The following is a 21,938-nucleotide window of genomic DNA, read 5'->3' as shown; positions in this document are numbered from 1 at the left end:
AACATGCAGATGGGTTCTCAGACCCCTAGATTTCTGCTAGTGAATTATCCCCATGTCTGCCTCTGTGTGCCTAGATGGTAAATGGACTGCACTTACACAGCACTTTTATCCAAATAGCCTAGCATACACCCTATTCTACCGGAATGCTTCTATATCTTCGATGACGTCTGTTACCTTATAAAAGAAATACACATCATAACAGGGCCAATGAAAAGCATTAAGGACTATGTTTGTGACTTTTATTTCTAATGGTTGGTAATTGCAAACAAATAGCCTACTGTATAATAGGCTACAGTTGTATTTTGTTTCAACAAAATACGGTTGCATAAATGATTGTGTCCTTGAGTGCATGGAGAGTATTGGCAGTGTGTGGCGCTGTGTGTGTGGCACAGACCACCGCTGGGGGCCACGCGAAGCCCCTCCCTGCGCTCTCCAAATTCTGAATGGATCAGGTGACCAGAGCAAATAGATGTGGTCGATCGGTCGTCTTTAGCGTGATCGTGAAACGGTGGTCCGGGTCCGCGACACACTACTGTCTTGTCTGACGGTGGCAGGACGCAGTATGGGTTGAACTAGCCCGGGGGAAAGGAGTCGGTCGCGTTGTCTGCCTCACGTCTCTTCACGATGGATGAGCCCAACATTTTGAGACGCCGCGGGCTGCAGGTAGGACACCCACCACTTCTGAATCGCCTATCTGTTGGAAATAATAATATTCATGTGCAACAATGAATGCCTCGCAGATTTTTGAAAAGAAAATAGTTGATAATCATAACTGATAATAATCATCAAACGCTGACCCACATTCGCGCAGCTTTTTCTCTCTGTATTGTCTCAGAGTGCCATGCAATCATAATGCTCACTGATAAGTCAAATTGTCATTATGTTAATTCTTGGGTGCAGCTAGCCCCGGGCTACACCCTTCCCGGATGGAACTGAACTATTCACTCTTGTAACCAAATCATCCAATGACCAAACGACCCTCTGCTGGCACTGTGTTGTTTTGAAATGATAATGAAATTGTATCGATCCGCTCCGTCCGGTCATGAATGGAAATCTGCCCAGAATCCGCCTTTGACTATAGGCGGTGGCTAACTGGAGCGAGCGCACCGCCTATGTAGACTACATGTAGGAACAATGTAAATCGAATGTAGGCTAACCTATCAAACTGTAGGTCTACAGTGCATTTGATGTCTGCCTCTTCTATAGGCTACCAAACCCCCTGCCTTGTTGAGGTTTGTTATGATGACCGCTGATGTGGCAGCTATCCTACACGGCCATCATGGTGTTGCTGTGTGGTGATATTGTCTATATTGATGACAGAGATTGTTTTATTCCTAATATTGAAGCACGTTGTCCCGGGGGTTCAAAGTGTTCTCTGGTTTTCATTGCAACCCAGTTGTTTAGCTGTTGTACCAACAACATTTATGAAAGAGGTGCTATGAGATCACGCACACACACACACACACACAATAGATGCTTCCTTTCTTTTTGAGACACAATAGATGCATCCTTTCTTTTAGAGAAACCTAATATTTTGATCTGGGTGACACTGATTATAGCTGGCTTGCCATGAATAGAGCTTCTGCTTCAATGCCATCAGGTAGACGCACCCGGTCCCACTCCCAGCTCCATTCCCAGTCCCAGCTCCATTCCCAGTCCCACTCCCAGCTCCATTCCCAGTCCCAGCTCCATTCCCAGTCCCAGCTCCATTCCCACAGTCCCACTCCCAGCTCCAGTCCCAGTCCCAGTCCCAGCAGAATGACCTGCCTGTATGAAACCCCATAGGGCTGGCATGCACTGGCAGTATAATGTACAGCTGAAGGACAAGGCCTACTTAGCAGTCATAGAATTAGGCCAAAGCTGAAGATATGCTCACACCATATGAATGAGAGTGAGATGAAGGAAGGAAGGAAGGAAGGAAGGAAGGAAGAGTAGCAGACACGAGGGATGGAGGAGGGATGGATTGTGGATAGAGGAAGAGGAGACGAGGAATATACCGTATAGGACTTGCCATGGCTCATTGTGTTTAGCTTGCTCTCCATGGCAACCGAAGCACCAACTGTCCAAAAAATCTGTCTCATTAGGCTGTTGAGTAGCGTGAGTGACAGAGAGGGATTAGTGATGATAGAGAAGGAGGAGAGGAGGACGAGGGAGCATCACTGACAGAGACTTCATGTAGCCTACCGGCCGTAACCACACATGCTGTGTGTGTACGTTGTGGAGATATGACAAGTCCCATAGCAGCTGTGTTGTCATCCCCAGGGTGGAGCCAGGAACTCTTAGCCTACTGTCTATTTAATGAGCATCTGGTCACGTGCTGCTTTCACTGTAAATACCATCTACTATAAATACTAATTACACTCATTTGTCTTCTTGTTCCTTTGCAGAAAGAGCTGAGTCTTCCACGCAGGGGAAATGTGTAAGTATTACAGTAACACTGAATATTACAGTAGGCCTATTACTACATAGTGCTGTATTACTGAGTATTACAGTATCACTTAGTACTACACTATTACTGCGTATTGTAGTATTACAGTATCACTAGTACAGTATTATTACTGGGTATTGCAGTATTATAGTGTTGTAGTATTACAGTATCACTATTACAGTATTGCAATATTACTGAGCATGTCTGTAGATGTCTTCTATCATCTCAGCGAGGAGAGACCACCAACAACAACAACAACAACAAGAAGCTGGCTGGGGTCTTTTAATCTGGCGTGTGTACTCACAATCTATCACTGTCTCAAGATGTTTACTTAACCCTTTGGCAGTGGCCACACCTTATAAAGCTGCTTGAGTAGATTTCCAGGTGAACGCAGCTCTACTGCCCGGACCAGTTTTACTGTGACTGAGCAGAAGTCAGGAGAGTGATATCTTTATGTCATTAGAGGCCGTGAGAAATACACTGTGGATCCCTCTGGCTGTGTGCGACATTAACTGATATGCCCTTTTAAAAGATGATCACACATTATTTGAATTTGAATTTATTTATTTAAATGGGGACAGTGCATGTTAATGGACATTTAAAATCAAAATGTAAATATGCCAGATGTAGCCACCAGGCTAATTTTCATCTGTTGTCCCAATTCAATGGGTAGTTTGTGCCTATGACTGCAGCACTATGGTATATTGGTGATATTGTACCACAACCTCTCATGAGTTATTGCTCGAACAACATATTTAATTGGATCTCAGTACAAGAGCATCACCACTGGCTAATGTATCGGAGGGTCTCCAATGGAGGCAACGTCTCCTTTGCCCATTGGGAGGCCGAGCCCACAAGTTGGGGACGTACGTGTGTCCGGCACACCTGTAGCCTACCAGAGCTCACCACCGGGGGGCGCTCGCCACAATTTGTTTTTCCCATTTCCAAGTACATTTTGCTTTGTACATAAAAACTATGCTTGTTGTCTCAGCTAAAGTATAGTCTATTCTGCTCAGTAGGCTGTCTATCTTCTAAATCCACAGAGGCCAGAGCTTTAAGTGTTTAGTAGCTCGTTTGGTGCTTCTTACTGTAGTTAGACCTTGTAGAATACATTGATCCACCATGGCGCAGTTACACTATACGGACAGCAGAGGGAGGCATAGACTCTCTGCTTCTGCAATCACTGATTGGCTATACCTCAGGTGCTTAAACTACAGGCCAATGAGGATCTCTTAATAGTACAGGCATTCTGAAGTCCAACTCATCTTCTGGAGATCCACGATCATTAGCTGAGAATTTGTTTTTCACAATTCATTCAACAACTGCACATACTGACGACATGCGTCTTGGGACGACAGGTTCGCTGTGCACTGTTATTGCTAAGGTTGGAGCTTCCTTTTCTGTTGTGGTGTGTTGGTGGTCTACCTGTAGCCATTTGATAGTGTGGGCCCAGGATCAGTCTCTATTTCACCGTGTTTTGCATTACTGAGATCTATTTTCGGGTTGGGAGAGTGCACCACTGATGCCAACTGATTTAGAATTAAGTAGGATACTCTTTACAGTGGCATCTAGAATCTACAAGGCAAATGAAGACTCATCAGTATCAGACCCATATTTGGTCGAGAGCAATCTGATGTTGTGAAGCTCTGTGCTGTTTGTGGATGAGTAATGAGACCAGCAGGAAGCAGCTGAACATTATAGGAGGATGTTGACTGGAGCTTCTGGCCATTTCCTGCTACGTATGGCTGTTTTGGAGAAAGTGCCGGGTTCTGGCGAGAGACATGGGCCACAGCCTTTAACTGGCCTAGTGCTACTGTGACAGACTTAGTTTCGCTTTGTGCTGTGTTTTCTGTGTCACTTGTTCCTATGTTAAGGATGTTCCAGGACGGGGCGTGAACCTGAAAGTCAGATGTTCTCACAACTATGCCAAGAGAGATATCTCACTTGGCAGGGTCGTTAGCACATCCTTTATGCTAGGGGGGTGAGTTTCACTAGACTAGACTACTCTACTTTATCCTCCTGGTTACACTATCACCAGCTGTGCTGATAGCCCCAGTAACAGGCCTTTAGTTACATGGGCCTAGCCGTGGCCACAACCCAGTAGAAGCTTGTAGCTGGGCCTATACCTGTAGGCTACTGCTGTGGCCCCAGTAGAAAGCCTTGAGCCAGGCACAGTGGGTCAGGGACAGTTTTTATGCTTCTGTCACAGGGTTGTGCAGCTTGTTAAACTGTGGCTTACTTGAACTTTACTAGCTTTTATAGTCCGAACAGCTGTGCAAGAAGATGCTAGTGAAATGGTCTGAGGTGATCAGTGTGGCATCCTAATCAATGTAGGCTAATAACCCACAAGCATCCCATGTGGCATCCTAATCAATGTAGGCTAATAACCCACAAGCATCCCATGACGACCCCTACACGAGCAACCATTTCATCCGAATGACAACTTCCTCCCTGCCTGCGTGCCCATGCCTTCTCCCTCCGCGGCGCTCCCTCCTCCCACTGCTGCGTGCGCCGCTGACACAATGCACCGCACTGCTGGAAACTTTGGATCACTTGAACTGTTGTGGCGATAGAGATTGAGGGACTCCGAGATGTTGTCCGCGGAAGCCGTTCCGGAATGTTTGTGTGTCAGAGGAATCGAATAATACAGCGATGGCTTCCACCGTGTGGGCAGTTCGTTCCAAGCCTCCCGGAGTGACTGATATTAGACTCGGTCGTATCCGCAGCGTTGCCGAGGAAATGCAGTTTACTATTTGGCTTTGTGTAATGTGGTGTGGCTGTGATTCTGCAAAATAGAAGACGTAAGCCTATCTTCATGGACAAAGTTTGACTCCGCATCGTTCATCATGTCTGATCAGAATTACTACTGGACTGTCCTGCCCAGCTACAAAACTAGTTTTGTAACTGGGGCTATGATGAAAAGATCCAAAAGGTACTGTCCGATTTTGTTACAATATTCCGAGTTGTTGGACTTTAGGCTAATCATGGTTTCGCTGAGTGGTGAAGATCTGCGTGTCTGGAGTTGTCATTCGTTGACCCTGCGGTTCCAGTCGGACCCAGTGAGATGACATCGCCCTAAAACAGCTATTTGTTTAACATTCGCTTTAGCTCAGAGATCGCCTTCACTCACAGCTACAACATCTACAACAAGCACAACATTTGTTTTCATACTCACTGTTTCCTTGTCTGGTCTCGCCTTGTGGTCTCTCTGTTGCAGTCTGGCGGTTACATCCGCCCTAGTTTTTTGTTTCCTACAGAGAAACGTGGCCATTGCAGACTGTGAGGGTATTGTACTGTTGTGTAGCCGGAGCCTCTCAACTGTATAGGGCCAGCTGTCCTGTAGGGACACAGTGTCCTAACACAACTCAGCCTAGGTTGTTAGTAACACAGTCATAGAGAGATATGCAATAACTTCTACTCAGATAGTAGATAGTGTAGGCTATTTACAGCATGCCACTGAGTTGATGGCTGCACACATATAGACACGATTCTCTGTCATCATTACACAGTTTATGACTCAGCATCATGGTTTAGTTTAGTCTGTGACTGATGGTAGTGTGAACGCATCCTCAGGCTACATTACGCTGCAGTCGCAGACGCCTTTATCTAAACAGCGACGTGCATTCAACGTCAACTGTCCACTGCTTCTGTCCGCTCGTGGCCTGTGTGCCCTACTTACAAGGACCCCTTACAAGGACATGCTGGGGCTTTCTGTCCCTCTAGACCCAGAGGACTCTTAATGACAGCATGTTGACGTCCGAGACTGGCTGGAATGAGCTGCTATGATTTCGCCAGGCAGCTCTGGCCGTGTCCTGCCTCCGTCTTCGACTGGTCAGGCAGGTGCTCTGTAGTCTCACTGCTCTGAAGGTGAAAGGACTGTGTATGAGTTAGGGAGATCATCTTTTGAAGCCCCTGCCTATGTGTATTTCTGACTAGGCGATAGGACGATGATATCGTCCATCCATGATGATTGACAACCATAGGATGGAGGACATCATGATGTGACAGACGATCTAGCGTATATGAAGTTAAGTGACACCGCATAGTAGAGCAAAGTCGGTGAGCGCAAAAATAGGGTGGCAGAAAGTGCCAAATACCTACTCGTATTTGCAGATTTCAATCGACTATTTCAATAAGTATGTGGTGGACAAGTGAAAGAATCAAAGTGTGCTACTAGACTCAAAGCTGCGCTATATGAACATGCCTTTTGTGACGGACACTGGTATTTTTATTTCACCAGGCGCGTCATAAGAACTAGAAATGGTGCTCAGAGAACACAGACCTCCGACCATGAATGCCTCTCGTGGCTCTGTGCGCACGCACGTGTGTGTGAGCAAGACATGCATGCAAGCAGGATATGTTTTGTGTTGCTGCATTCATTAGTTCAAGAGCTTTATGCCAGTCCAAACCCTGTGTCTCTGTGACCTTCCCATGTCTAGATATGTCCATTTCAATCCCCCTCATTAAAGGAGAATGCTCGTTTTTGACAACCTGGACCTTATTTACGGCATATTATAAGATGTTTGACTCACCGAGATAACTTTAGTGTAATTTGGAGACCCGTAGAAGAAATTTAAAATCCAGCGCGAGCCAAGTATATCCATGTAATGGCGGCGGACGGGGCAGTGAGAATGCAGCTTCTAAAAAATCTATTTTCTTCCACGAAACGGTTGTTTTCATCAATCTGTCTTTATGAATCGCTAGTTGTGCTTACATAGAGCGAGGGCTTGTTGTGGTTTTTCACATGCCTCTATAATATGATCTTTAGAAACGTCTTTAGAAACCGAAACGAAATAGCTTCCCCACTTGCTCCAGCACGCATGCGCACAGCGCGCAGACTGGCTATTCTCCGTTACGTCTGTAGGATACACTCGCGGCTCACATTTTCTACTCTACCATCGGCTTGTTGGTGACTGGAATATTGTGTGCAATATGCCTGAATATTTATCAGATTTTGAGGTTATAGAAGATGACTTAATATATGATGGACGCCGATCGTAGCGTAGAGAATGTGAGCCGCGAGTGTAGCCTACAGACGGAGAATAGCCAGTTTGCGCGCTGTGCGCATGCGTGCTGGAGCAAGTGGGGAAGCTATTTCGTTTCTAAAGACGTTTCTAAAGATCATATTACAGAGGCATGTGAAAAACCAAACAAGCCCTCGCTCTATGTAAGGACAACTAGCGATTCATAAAGACAGATTGATGAAAAAAAAACCTTCGCAGGAGAAAATAGATTTTTAAGAAGCGGCATTCTCAGTGCCCCGTCCGCCGCCATTACATGGATATACTTGGCAAAGCTGAATGCCCTATCCTGCAAGTCTTTGTTCACGCATGCATTGTCATATTCTTACATAATTTTGTTACAGATCTTGTCAGAGTGTATTTATTGTAGACATCTCTTTGTACTAGACACCTTAGCTACTTTGAAAGCCCCAAAATACGTTGCTATCGTGTATCCCGATTTTTTGGTCATGGCAATTGGTCCGATGGTCTAATTCCACGCCTCGCCTAACTGTATTTCTGACTCTCTAAGTCGATGCGGCTTGGCTTTGGGGGGCGTGACGTCGTCACTGTGACCCAGATCAGTCAGGCCCTGTCGTCGTCTGAACTCCTCCAGGATGTGAGCTCACAGAGGGCCTGCCCTGATTGGATGGTCATTACACACGCTCTGGAGATTCCGCCCTGTAGCGCCGGCCTTCCCTGGAGGCTACAGGAGAGACAGGCTGGGAGGTGGAAGACAGGACAGACAGACAGGCAGGACAGACAGGCAGGACAGACAGGCAGGACAGACAGACAGACAGGACAGGCAGGCAGGCAGGCGGACAGAGACAGGGGAGACAGACAGACAGGCAGACATGTGGACAGAGACAGACGGACAGACAGACAGGCATAGAAACCATGGTGTTCCGTCATCACAGCCACTTCCTCACAGCTGGACTGTTACTGCATGCGCACCTGGGTTGAATAAAGTTTTCCTGTTTGATCAAATTGTCGAGTCATCTGGACCAGACCAGGAGAGGTCAGGCTGTCTGAATCATGCGCGGTACTAAAACGCCGCCGTTCTCGTGGCTCATATCTCCATTTTGTTCCCCCCCCCACAGTTGCCGTAACAACAAGAGGCGGAGCCTGGCTGTTGGGACCCCCTCGCCCACTCTCTCCCGGCCCCTCTCTCCCCTCCCTCTCACCACAGGTAGGGTGCTGCCAGTCCCGGCCGTGCGCCCCACAGGAAGTAAACACACGGCAGACCAGACTGTTTGCCCTGTCTGCCGCAGCACTGCTGAGAGTAACACGTGTGCATACATATACACATATGCGCACACACACACACACACACACACACACACACACACACACACACACAAACACACATAAATACATGCACACACACACACACACACACACACACACACACACAAGCACACACATAAATACATAAGTAGATACACGCACACACACACACACACACACTCACGCACCATACATGCAAACACACAGCCCAAGCCAATCACATGATGAGCCAAGTCAAAGGGATGTGTTGTGTGAGAGACGCGCTCCGGGCGTGGAGAGAGTGTGATGGATGGACGCTCAGACAGCATGGAGCTATTCACTGTCACAGGGAGCCCTGGGCCCCAGGCAGCATCGGGGCTCCTCTTCAGTAAACAAGTTGTTCAAGTTGCTCAAATAGTGCAAGCTGACTAGAGGAGTGAGTGAGTGAGTGAGTGAGTGAGTGAGTGAGTGAGTGAGTGAGTGAGTGAGTGAGTGAGTGAGTGAGTGAGTGAGTGAGTGAGTGAGAGTGAGTGAGTGAGTGAGTGAGTGAGTGAGTGAGTGAGTGAGTGAGTGAGTGAGTGAGTGAGTGAGTGAGTGAGTGAGTGAGTGAGTGAGTGAGTGAGTGAGTGAGTGAGTGAGTGAAACCCTGACCCAGGTGCTGGTTATCTGTTTCAGGCGGCAGCAGTCCCTCTGAAAGCCCCAGAAATGTCTCTTCCTCCACCTCAGCCAACTTCCAGTTCGCCCGCAGGTAAGACCCCGGCAGCCGAACCCGCCTCTTCTGAACAGCCCCTCCCACAGGTGTCTCTCCCTCCTCACTAACGTTTCACTCACCGTCCGCACATCGCAGGAGTCAGTCAGATATCTGGGGCCGATCGCACCTTTTCGTTGTCCTTACTGCCGCAAAACAATAATTTCCCATTGGGGATCAATAAAGTACCCGTCTGTCTAGCGCTAGTCCCAGACTTACCTCCAGGCCCAGCCCAGTCCCAGCCTCATCCCCGGCCCCCCGCCTCATCCCCCTGCCTCCTACCCAGCCCCCCTCAGCCCAGACCCAGGCCGGGGTCTCGCGTGGAGCGGCTTCCAGCTTCCACAGTTAGGGAGAATGAGGAGCCGTTTCTGAATGAAGAGGCTGTTCAGGGCGTCCAGTCCTCCTGTGGTGCTGCCAGTACTCCAGTACCAGTGCTGCAACTCGGTGTATTATTATTATTATTAGTAATAGTAGTATTAGTATTATTATTATTATTATTATTATTTTGTTTATTGTTTATTACCATTGTCTCTCTCTCCCTCTCTTTGGTTTTTGGACTTGAATTGAGGACAGCCGAGCAGTTCTGGGGGGGTGGGGGCAGCAGGAGCAGCAGAGCAGTGCATGCTGGGGGATGGTCTAGTCCTGTACTAGTGCATGCTGGGGGATGGTCTAGTCCTGTACTAGTGCATGCTGGGGGATGGTCTAGTCCTGTACTAGGACAGCAGAGCAGTGCATGCTGGGAGATGGTCTAGTCCTGTACTAGGACAGCAGAGCAGTGCATGCTGGGGGATGGTCTAGTCCTGTACCAGGACAGCAGAGCAGTGCATGCTGGGGGATGGTCTAGTCCTGTACTAGGACAGCAGAGCAGTGCATGCTGGGGGATGGTCTAGTCCCGTACCAGGACAGTAGAGCAGTGATTGGGGTCGTGTGGCGGGGTGTTTTGTGGTGCTGTCCTAAGCCCCAGGAGATCACATGGGACGCTCAGCTTGGCACAGGTTAGCATGACTGATCCAACACGGTGAGGCTGTGAATGGAGCCATTTTAACCAGCCTCATCCCCTTGGGCTGTATGAGATCTTAACACAGTGTTCACTTTGATAACATTGATACCTATCGGATGTGAAGTTCTGGAGTTGGCATCCCATAATACTGTATCAGATTATTCCTCACCGTGGTAACCACAGCACAGCCCCAGGGAGGGAGGGAGGGAGGCAGGTAAACTGAGATTTGGCTAAGGGGCTGCTGCACTGAAAGGGTTAGTGAAACAGGTGTGCCTTTGTTTGTGTGTGTTTAAGTCGGTGTGTGTGTGTGTGTTTGTGTGAGAGAGAGAGAGGGCGCATGAACGTGTGTGTATCTGTGGAGTGACTTATGGAGTAGGTGCCAGTGGGTCATGTGTTACTCTGATATGATAGCAAGGTGTCAAGCACCTTCATCACACACACACACACACACACACACACACACACACACACGCACACACACACCGACAAGCACCATAATGACAGCCCCAGGTGAATAGTGTTTGTTTCACTTTTTCTCTCCTTCTCATCCTGTCCACTCCCTCTCCCCCCCACCTCTTTCTCCCTCTCTCTCCTCTTCCCAGCCACCTGGCTCGCACTGAAAGGTAAGCAAACCCTTGGTTATCACTCCACCAGCAGGTAGCGCCCCCCAGTGGATCCTGGTCGCGTCAGTGATTTGACGGCTCACTGTTGTTGTTCCGCTCGTTGCTGTTTGTCCGACAGGGCGGATGGACGGAGGTGGTCGGTGGCGTCTGTTCCCTCGTCTGGATACTGCAGCAACCCCCCCAGTTCATCTGTATCGGTGAGCAGCCTCTCTCTCTCTCTCTTTCTCTCTCTCTCTGTCTCTCTCTCTCTCTCTCTCTCTCTCTCTCTCTCTGCCTATCTCTCCTCTCTCTACTCTATCTCTCTGCCTCTCAGTCCAGAAGTGTTTATCCTCGGACTCATTGTGTGGCTGGAGGGAGGGAGGAGGAGAGAAGAAGACTCTGTTGTCAGGGAAGTTTTCCGGTGTAATGATGTATTCAGTAACCATGGTGATGGCTGGCAGAGGAGCTCACAAGGGAGGCTGAAGGGAAGTGACATCATAGAGCTGGGCTAGGGCTCCTGTCGGCTTCAGAAGGACAGGAAGTCGGCTAATGTGAGGAGAGATGCTACGACTGATTGTTCAGCTGGTTTGAACTTTAAAGCACCCCAACGTAGGATGTGGTATTTTTGCGATTTGGCCCCCCCTACAGGTTCACTTTTGAACAACTGTCGTAAAATGGTAAATACTATGCTTGTTCAGCACAGCTGCACGCCTGCATTTTTGAAACCGGTCCCCAAACACAACATGAGACAACAGAGAACACTTGATAGCTGAAATAAAAGGGCCTAGTTAGTATATTCCCAGATATATAATGTTTGTGATAGTCACAACTAATGTCGGTCTACTGACAGCCTCGTTGGCCCAACTTGCAACATTACACACACGCATATGCATCCATCTCCAAATGCGGTAGTTTCAAATCATACAATGCTGCACTTCCTGGCTCCTGACAATCCTATCGTGTGGCTAGCCAACTAGTTCTGCAATGATAAGTTACGTAACGAAACTAACTCAATTCCACATACTCTGTCAACACTTTGTCAGATCACCAACTCTAACTCCACTAAGTTACACTAGCAAGCAAACATCAGCCTAAAGCATGCAATATAGTCACTAGCATGCATCGTCAGACATTAATAGCTAACACACCCAAACGTCAAGCAATTCTAACAACATAAGAGATGGCTAGCCAGCTTAGGCTAACTGACGTTATAAAAGAGGCCAGCTACATTCGTAGCTAACACAGCCAAACATCAAGTGATTCTAACATAAGAGATAGCTAGCCAGCTAACATTAGGCTAACTACAGTAGCTACAAAAGAGGCCAGGTCGGCGTCAGTCTCGTAGCCTTTCATTACACTTTGTGAGCACGCTAACTCGCTAGCAATCAGTCTAAAAAGTTACTACACTACCAGCAGCTTACCTAGGGAACATAGCCCAAGCTAGCTAGATTACATGCATCCTCATACATTCACAGCTAACACAGCCAAACATCAAGCAATTTTAACATACAGTAAGAAATAGCAAGTGAGCTAATATGAGGCTAGCTAACACTAGTACAGTACTTACAGTACAAGTTCAGTTCAAACAGCATAGAGGCCAGGCCTGTGTCGGGCTTGCAGCCTTTCACTGTGAAGCTCCCTCCAGCAAGTAAAAGCCAATCCAATATTAACTCTAGTTTGGCTTCTGGCTTGGTCAATTTCTCTTTTTCTGGTCTTGTCTTTTTCTGTGATGTTCCTCTTTGGTCTTTTCCCCTCCACCACGATGTGTATAGCCTAATACTGTGATTTATAATTTATTATTATAGCAATAGCCAGAGGAAGTTGGTGTGTGACGTAATGCCGTAAAGCGTTATGGATTTTTCCGCAAAAGCGTCCCTCTACTCCAAACTAATTATTTCAAGAAGAAGCAGTTGGGGGGAGGGGTGGGAACGAAAGAGGCAACAGGTGTGTACCATCAAAATGATTTTGAAGCTTTTATTTTAAAGTAAACAAAACTACATTGAGCCGCTTTAAGGAAAGGGGGCAGGTCAGACTGGTGGAAATGTTTCTCAGTTCCTTGTTGACACCAGCCAGAGTGACCTCACACGCTCCCCCCTCCTTCAATCACAGGTTTATTATTATCTCTACTGCTGCCTGTTAGTCATCCACATAATGACTGTTTTTATTTCTCTGTCTCTTTGTTTCTCTCTCACCCCCTCTCTTTCTCTTTCACCTCTCTCTTTCTCTCCCTCCTCCCTCCTCCCCTGCTCCTCTCCTCCAGTCCTCCTCCTCCTCCCAGGAGCTGCTCCACCAGCTGCCGTACCAGCCGACCCCCGACGACCTCCACTTCCTGTTCAAGCACTTCCGGAGCACAGAGAGCGTGGTGGACGAGCAGGGCCAGGCCCCGCCCCCTGTCAGGCTCCGCTCGCGCAGCCTCAGGTCTGGATCCAGCAGAGATCACTTCATCATCTCTTTACTACACAGTCATTTCATTTTACAGACATGTTATGATGCAATAACTTTATTATACAGTCGCTTTATTACACAATAACTTTATTATACAGAATCAGAATCTGTTTATTTTGCCGGGTGGTTTACAACATACTAGGAATTTGCTTCGGTCCAAGGTGCATCACAAGGACGGAGATAACATTAGACAGGGTTCAGAGACAGGACGGGACAGTGCAAATGAGCAGTACAAAATAGAAAACACGATATACATAATGTGCAATGAGTGTATGTACAGAAGTGTGCAGAGTATAATGAGTGTGCAATGTTTTATATCTCAAATATCGGGGGGGAGGAGAGGAGTCGGGGGGAGAGTCAAGAGGGGTACACGAGCCTTGTTGATGGCCGTGGGGAAGAAGCTGTTTTTGTGGCGTGAGGTCTTGGTCCTGATCGACCGCTGCCTCCCGCTGGAGGAGAGGGGTTCAGAGAGATTGTGGCCGGGGTGGGAGGGGTCTGGCGCAGTCACTTAATTACACAATAACTATTATACAGTCACTTCATCATACAATAATTGTATTGTACACCGTGGACACAAATGTTTGGGAACAGACAATTGGTTCTGCTGTGCCAGACAAAAACAATCAACAGATAGGTAATTGAAATGATTTCTGACAGTGTTTGGACCCAGGCTTGAGGGTGGGTAGTGTAGTGATGGGTCTGGTGGGATTGCTTTTTGAGCAGGCCAGCAGCTGGTCTGTATGTAAGCTGCCCCTTCCTGGGCACAATGCCCCAAGAATACAAGGGTGCAACATTGGTGGCAGGAGTTCCTGGTTCCTAAATTTGTCTCTAGTGACAGGAGGCTGATTTATACTGGGCACGCCCCACTACCCAGCACCCCCGGGTATCCTGGAACCCTGCCCTGCCACACACAACAGATGGGGACATCCAAACTCAGTCAGCCATGATGCCTCAGTAGAGTCTAGTCGAGCTCTAACGCGCCTGTTCTTCTCCCCACAGTCCCGGTCGGACGTGTGGCACGTTTGATAACGAGATCGTCATGATGAACCATGTGTATAAAGAGCGTTTCCCCAAGGTGGGTTTCTCCTTCCTGTCTGCTCACGTCTCCTTCCTGTCTGCTCACGTCCTCCTCCTGTCTGCTCACGTCTCCTTCCTGTCTGCTCACATCCTCCTCCTGTCTCCTCATGTCTCCTTCCTGTCTGCTCACGTCCTCCTCCTGTCTCCTCATGTCTCCTTCCTGTCTGCTCACGTCCTCCTCCTGTCTCCTCATGTCTCCTTCCTGTCTGCTCATGTCTCCTTCCTGTTTCCTCATGTCTCTTTCCTGTCTCCTCTCATATTTTCCCTATCCTGGTCAGGACAGAATGTCACCTCTCCTCATCTCTCTGGCTCACCAGTCCAATCATTATGTCCCGTCTCGCCCACCTGGATGGCAGTCCATCCCGCCATCTCAGTCGTAGAATCTTATATCGACCCTCAAATAGAATATGAAGCGCATTGTCACTGCTGTCCGTTTGAATAAAGTTGTGTGTGTTTGATCCAGGCCACGGCACAGATGGAGGGCCGTCTGCTGGACGTTCTGGCCGAGTGTTCCCCGGATGTGGCGCTGCCCTTGGCGGACGGCGTGCTGGGGTTCATCCACCATCAGCTGGTAGAGCTGGCCAGAGACTGCCTGGACAAGTCCCAGAGAGGCCTGGTCACCTCGAGGTACTTCCTGGAGCTGCAGGAGAAACTGGACAAGCTGCTGCACGAGGTAGGGCTTGAAATGTGGTCCTCCTCCTCCTCCTCCAGACCTCCTCTCATCCCTCTCTCCTCTCTCTAGACCTCCTCTCATCCCTCTCTCCTCTCTCCAGACCTACTTTCATCCCTCTCCTCTCTAGACCTCCTCCCTCCCTCTCTTCAGTTTTAGATTCAGATCTTTATTTGTCACATGTAAACATACAGTGACCAATCACAGTGAAATGCTGAAAATTACACAATGGGCCTTTGGCTCCACTGCAAGCATGAATTTAATAATAAATAAATAAATAATAAATAAAATAACACATCTATACAATATAAGATACATTTGCCGGTATGGATGAATTATGTACATGCTAAGTATGGATATAAATAAATCTCCCGGGGGGCCGGGGCCTGGGGGGCTTGGGTGTGTTATGTACCTGCTATAGCTATGAATAAATAATCCTAGGGGGGAGATACTGTCATCTGCATGTGTATGTGTGGTGATGTTATGTACACTAGATATTTGGCACTGTGTAAACAGGGTATAGTGACAGTGTTTACATTAGCTTCAGTCATTCAAGAGCGGTGGTCTTCACTAGACCTCCTCATACATCAAGGCAGAGGGTTAGCCGAGCTCCCCCACATAGCTGTTCATTAGCTTCCTGAAGGTTTTTAAATTCTGAAGTAATTAATATTTATCGACAGTTCAAAGAGAAGGTTAGGTAACTGCTGTGTGAGTCGGTGCTTGATGGACTCATGTTGGTGTTCAGCATTCAGCAGCAGACCCCTTCTAATCCATGTCCATCGTCGATAATCTCACCGAGGGCACTGGTTGCTCTTTATATGAGTCGTCTGCAAACTCGAGAGTAGAACAGCATTTTAAATGTTTTTCTTATTCTAGACGGGACATCGCTCATTATTCCTGTATTGGAACATTGGACTGGTGTTGGTTGTGTGATGACGTCCTGTGTGTGCGTGTCCAGGCTGTGAGACTGTGAGCGTGGCTCTGTGGTTGTTAGCCTAGAGCCGACCAGTCAGGATAAACGCCCCTCAGTCCAGCGTGGGATTGATTACATCATGATCTGCTGTGTCACTTTTCCACAAGAACACTCACTGCTCCCCAGTACCCTGTATGTATATAGATGTGCTGGGGCACATTCAAAATACTAATCTCTATCAGTCTTTAGAAATATTATATATATATATAATGCATTGCATTGGAGGATGGAATTAGCAGCGCTTTCATGAAGCTCTTGTCTTCTATCATTGACCTGCAGTCCATAGCAATTCATTTTGCGACTGAGTCTGTCAATTTGTTTGAGGTAAACTCAGCCTACTCATTCTGTTCTGCCTGCTCTCTGTAGACTACGGGGTCCGCTGGAAAAAATCGATTAATTTAACAAAACAACTAAAAAAGTAAATATCGATTAATTTGTGTTAATTTAATGAACGCGTTAACATTTGCATAATTAATGTATCTAATTAACGCATTAAATCGACAGCCCTAATTGTGATATGTCGTTGCAGTGTCAGAAGCTCAGGTGGATTATGGGGCCTGTAGTAGCACATGTTGTAGTTCTAACCTGAGCTGCTGTGCCTGGGCAGAAGCTCAGGTGGATTATGGGGCCTGTAGTAGCACATGTTGTAGTTCTAACCTGAGCTGCTGTGCCTGGGCAGAAGCTCAGGTGGATTATGGGGCCTGTAGTAGCACATGTTGTAGTTCTAACCTGTGCTGTTGTGCCTGGGCAGGCGTACGAGCGGTCGGAGAGCGAGGAGGTGAGCGTCATCATCAAGCTGGTGAAGAAGATCCTCATCATCATCTCCAGACCTGCTCGCCTGCTGGAGTGTCTGGTGAGGACCACAACTGTGTGCTCTCTCTGGCAAGGACGACTTCCTATTGGTCCAAATGCAGGAGGGCCAGGATTGGCTTAGTTGTGTTACAAGAACAGAAGTGACAACACTCATTACATTACACTTTTATCCAAAGTGACTAACAATAATTGCATTTAACGTAGGAAAAGCCAATGTACTACGACTCGCCAGAACTCACAAGTGCATCTTCTTTCTAAAACAAGTGATGAGGAGCATAATCTAGTGCTGAAGGCAAAGTGCAAGAATATCAATCTATCAGCTTGTTACTGATATCAAAGCGTCGTTAGAAGGCCTGTACTATGAACCCTAACCCTAACTTGACCTTTCTACCTGCAGGAGTTTGACCCGGAGGAGTTCTACCACCGCCTGGAGGCGGCGGAGGGCCACGCCAAGGTGGGCCAGGGCATCAAGACCGACATCCCGCGCTACATCATCAGCCAGCTGGGCCTGAACAGAGACCCACTGGAAGGTACCGCAGCCTCTCTCTCTCTCTCTCTCTTTCTCTTTCTCTCTCTCGCTCGCTCTCTCTCTTTCTCTTTCTCTCTCTCTCTCTCTCTCTCTCTCTCTCTCTCTCTCTCCCCCCCCTCTCTCTCTCTCTCTACCTCTCTCTCTCTCTCTCTTTACGTCCACTCAAACCTGCCTTCTACAGTACTTTAACATTTCTGTTGAGCCATTGATAAGTCAGTGTTTGGTGCTGGCAGGTCAGGGTTAGTGCTGGCCTGTGCCTCCCGGGCTGATCAGTGCTGTGACTCCCGGGCTGATCAGTGCTGTGCCTCCCAGGCTGATCAGTGCTGTGCCTCCCAGGCTGATCAGTGCTGTGCCTCCCAGGCTGATCAGTGCTGTGCCTCCCGGGCTGATCAGTGCTGTGACTCCCGGGCTGATCAGTGCTGTGCCTCCCGGGCTGATCAGTGCTGTGCCTCCCAGGCTGATCAGTGCTGTGCCTCCCAGGCTGATCAGTGCTGTGCCTCCCGGGCTGATCAGTGCTGTGCCTCCCAGGCTGATCAGTGCTGTGACTCCCAGGCTGGTCAGTGCTGTGCCTCCCAGGCTGATCAGTGCTGTGCCTCCCGGGCTGATCAGTGCTGTGACTCCCAGGCTGATCAGTGCTGTGACTCCCAGGCTGGTCAGTGCTGTGCCTCCCAGGCTGGTCAGTGCTGTGCCTCCCAGGCTGGTTCTGTGAGTCTGACCCACTGTTTGTCCCTCCGCTGCAGAGATGGTCCACCTGGAGCAGACCAGCCCGGGACACGGCGCTGCCTGCAGAGACCCAGACGCCAGCGCAGAGGTACGGCCAGCACAGACCCAGCAGCTCACACTTCAACAGCAACAGACCCAGCAGCTCACACACCAACTGACAGCAGACACAGAAACTCACACATCAACTGACAGCAGCCACAGAAACTCACACATCAACTGACAGCAGACACAGAAACTCACACATCAACTGACAGCACACACAGACACACAAACTCACATGTCAAAACAGCAACAAACAGGGGTGCTGGAAATGCTGAGGGTGCTGCAGCGCCCCCTAGCTGCAGGTAGGAGGAGCACCCCTCCTGCAAGCTAAAAAAAATAAATAAAGTATATTGAAATGATATAAGAAATAATTTAGCTTTGGGAAAGAAAACAGTGATCACAAGCATGGCAATCCTGCTACGGGCTCACAACAGCATTACTACGGAAGTTGTTACAAATTCAGTTGCAAACGTAGCAAGAGTCGGCTAACGGACGAAGTAGCCTCACCTACAGTGTTGTGAAAAAGAGCATTGCGTGCGTAACCGATCATTCAAACGTTTTGGTGTGTCAAAGGTGTGTCAAATGATGTACTGTAGGGGCGTGATCGTTTGTCATCTGATTGACCATATCACTGCATGCGGAGCGCTAACCATGTTAATGTTAGTTCTGATGTGTAGATTGATCTGTTTACATTAGCCTGCTGCATGCGTTCTGATGCTTTCCTCCCCTTTACCTCTCATTCAACTGTAAATTCCAACACATAGTTGGTAAATTATTTAACGTCATGTCTTTGTAGTAGTGTGTGTGTGTGTGTGTGTGTGTGTGTGTCTGTGGAGTGTCTGTGTGTGTGTGTGTGACTGTGTGTGCGCGCGTGCTTCATAGTTATACTGTGCACTGGGGTCCGTCGTGTGTGCGCGTGTTTGTGCGCTGTGTGTGCGAGCGGCAGGCAGAGGGAGGGGTATTTCTCTGGTAAATACTAGACTAGATTACAGACAGCACGTCAGCACCCCCACTCAAAATACCTTCCCGCGCCCAGCTCAACTCTCACACCAACCGGTAACAGCAACAGACAGAGAAACTCACACCTCAACTGACAGCTGACTGACAGTCAGTACTGCGCTGTGAAGTCTTAGAAGGGCGAAGCCTGTGGCCCCGTGATTCTGTTCTGATGTGGTACCTCTGCCCCCCCCCCTCTGCCCCCCCCCAGAGTCGAGCAGCCTGCACCCCCCCGCGCAGGAAGCCACTGGAGAGCGACTTTGAGACCATGAAGCTCATCAGCAACGGAGCCTACGGGTCAGTAGGACTGCCTCTGTGGTCAGGGCTGTCTGGGGTTGTCTGGGTGGACCCCCAAGATTACTAAAACTCTCCCCCCCCCACCCCCCCTCCTCCTCCCTCCCTCCCCCCTCCTCTCCCTCCCTCCCCCCAGTGCGGTCTTCCTGGTAAGACACAGAGAGACGCGCCAGCGTTTCGCCATGAAGAAGATCAACCGGCAGAACCTGATGCTGAGGAACCAGATCCAGCAAGTCTTCGTGGAGCGAGACATCCTGACGTTCGCCGAGAACCCCTTCGTGGTCTCCATGTTCTGCTCCTTCGAGACCAGGCGCCATCTCTGCATGGTGATGGAGTATGTGGAAGGTACGGTGGCTGTGGAGGGACATAGTAAAGCACACTCTCAGATCCAGTGATCTATATTAGCCGGTAGTCCTTGGGTTACATGGAACACCTCCACTGAATCAGCTGCTGCCTCTCTAACCCCCTCCCTCCCCCCAGGGGGCGACTGTGCCAACCTACTGAAGAACATGGGTCCGCTGCCAGTGGACATGACCCGGATGTACTTCGCCGAGACTGTGCTGGCGCTGGAGTATCTTCACAACTACGGCATCGTGCACCGAGACCTCAAACCAGACAAGTATGTCTGCACGCGTGCACACACACACTCACACTCACACACCTGCTGCTATTTGGTTCCATCTGAGTTTGGCAAAACTGCCTTTTCATTTGCTGCGTCTCACTCCTGGAACCTACTACAAATCCACTAATTGTTTTTAGGTCATGACAAAGGGCCATTTTGTTTCTATTTGTAAGTGCTTTGCTTGATGATATGTGTGTAGGGTTTTATTATCCTATTCAATTGTTTGTGTATGTACTTTATATGCTTTATTCTTGTAAACTTGACTGAAAATAATCACCACCTTTTGCTGCCCTCTGCTGGTGAGCCAAGGCGTGACATAACAACATGGAGTCTAAACTGACTGTGGGCTCGTCTCTGTTCATCTCTCTGTGCAGTCTGCTCATCACATCCTTGGGCCACATCAAGCTGACAGACTTCGGCCTGTCGAAGATCGGCCTGATGAACATGACCACCAACCTGTATGAGGGACACGTGGAGAAGGACACCAGGGAGTTCCTGGATAAACAGGTCAGTCTCCCCTCTCCTCCGCGTCTTCTCCTCCGTCCGTGAGTCTAGCCCGAGGCTCCGCCCACCCCTGCGCCGACCCTCCCACGCCGGGGTCGCCGGCGGTCTCGGTTTGACCGGCCCCTTCTGTCTGGGGAGATTCCGGGTGTCTAATCAAATCGTCTGTCGTCCCAGGTGTGCGGGACCCCGGAGTACATCGCCCCGGAGGTGATCCTGAGGCAGGGCTACGGCAAGCCAGTGGACTGGTGGGCCATGGGCATCATCCTGTACGAGTTCCTGGTGGGCTGCGTGCCCTTCTTCGGGGACACGCCAGAGCAGCTGTTCGGACAGGTGGTCAACGGTAAAAAAAACAATGACTCTTTCCATGATAATAACCTTGTGAGTGTCTTGGATTTTGAGATTACGAACCACACATTAGGCTCAGATGGTGGATCATATTTTCACGCTGACCCCTGACTCCTAGATGACATCATCTGGCCGGAGGGGGAGGACGCACTTCCGGCTGATGCCCAGGACCTGATCACCAGGCTGCTGAGACAGAGTCCTCTAGACCGCCTGGGCACTGGTGGGTACCTCACCCTGACCTGCCTACTGACTGACCGACCGGCTTGCTGGATAGTTGTCTGGCTGGTTTGGCTCACTGACTGACTGACTGACTGACTGACTGACTGACTGACTATCTTACTCACAAAACGATATCACAAGACACTGACTCATGCATAACATCTCCACAGCACAGAACACACACCAGTCACTAGAACACACAACAGTCATGAGAACACACACCACAGCCACTATACACACCAGTCACATACAGAACACTCATCAGTCAGCAGTAACTGTTTTTTACATGACTGACATGTTCTGACCCATTCAAACAGACTTTGACACGTGTGTGTGTGTGCGTGTGTGTGGTGTGTGCGTGTGCGTGCATGCAGGGGGGACCACGGAGGTGAAGATGCACCTGTTCTTCCTCGGTCTGGACTGGACCGGGCTGCTCCGGCAGAAGGCCGAATTCATCCCTCAGCTGGAGACCGAGGACGACACCAGCTACTTCGACAGTAGGGGGCGCTCTTCAGCATGCTTTGCACATGCCCGCAACGATGCAAGTTTCAAAAGGTTGTCTGCTAAGCCTTTGGTGTGTGTGTGTGTGTGTGTGTGTGTGTGTGTGTGTCCGTGTGTGTGTGTGTGTGTCCGTGTGTGTGT

The 21,938-nt window shown here is 48.9% G+C and overlaps 1 protein-coding gene across 2 annotated transcripts in view; it reads left to right on the top strand.

The window, feature by feature from the left end:
• The first annotated feature begins 604 nt into the window (after window positions 1-604).
• The window catches only part of mast3a (microtubule associated serine/threonine kinase 3a), a 25,928-nt gene continuing 4,594 nt past the window's right edge, over window positions 605-21,938 (top strand). The window contains exons 1-19 of one of the 2 annotated variants that reach the window (XM_084447034.1): window positions 605-663; window positions 2,388-2,419; window positions 8,529-8,617; window positions 9,370-9,442; window positions 11,045-11,065; window positions 11,184-11,262; window positions 13,305-13,462; window positions 14,489-14,564; window positions 15,030-15,239; window positions 16,961-17,062; window positions 17,420-17,552; window positions 18,292-18,362; window positions 19,524-19,609; window positions 19,743-19,951; window positions 20,087-20,225; window positions 20,603-20,735; window positions 20,907-21,072; window positions 21,196-21,297; window positions 21,671-21,793. In XM_084447034.1, the coding sequence (XP_084303160.1) occupies window positions 625-663; window positions 2,388-2,419; window positions 8,529-8,617; window positions 9,370-9,442; window positions 11,045-11,065; window positions 11,184-11,262; window positions 13,305-13,462; window positions 14,489-14,564; window positions 15,030-15,239; window positions 16,961-17,062; window positions 17,420-17,552; window positions 18,292-18,362; window positions 19,524-19,609; window positions 19,743-19,951; window positions 20,087-20,225; window positions 20,603-20,735; window positions 20,907-21,072; window positions 21,196-21,297; window positions 21,671-21,793 (2,041 nt within the window). In that variant the 5' untranslated portion in view covers window positions 605-624. Of the gene's footprint in view, window positions 664-2,387; window positions 2,420-5,133; window positions 5,361-8,528; window positions 8,618-9,369; window positions 9,443-11,044; window positions 11,066-11,183; window positions 11,263-13,304; window positions 13,463-14,488; window positions 14,565-15,029; window positions 15,240-16,960; window positions 17,063-17,419; window positions 17,553-18,291; window positions 18,363-19,523; window positions 19,610-19,742; window positions 19,952-20,086; window positions 20,226-20,602; window positions 20,736-20,906; window positions 21,073-21,195; window positions 21,298-21,670; window positions 21,794-21,938 lie in introns of those variants that run through there. The other variant, XM_084447033.1, reaches the window with a different exon arrangement.

Source organism: Borostomias antarcticus (assembly GCF_949987555.1).
Source record: "Borostomias antarcticus genome assembly, chromosome: 12".
Classification (NCBI taxonomy): Eukaryota; Metazoa; Chordata; class Actinopteri; order Stomiiformes; family Stomiidae; genus Borostomias; species Borostomias antarcticus.
This window is presented reverse-complemented; position numbering and strand designations above follow the sequence as displayed.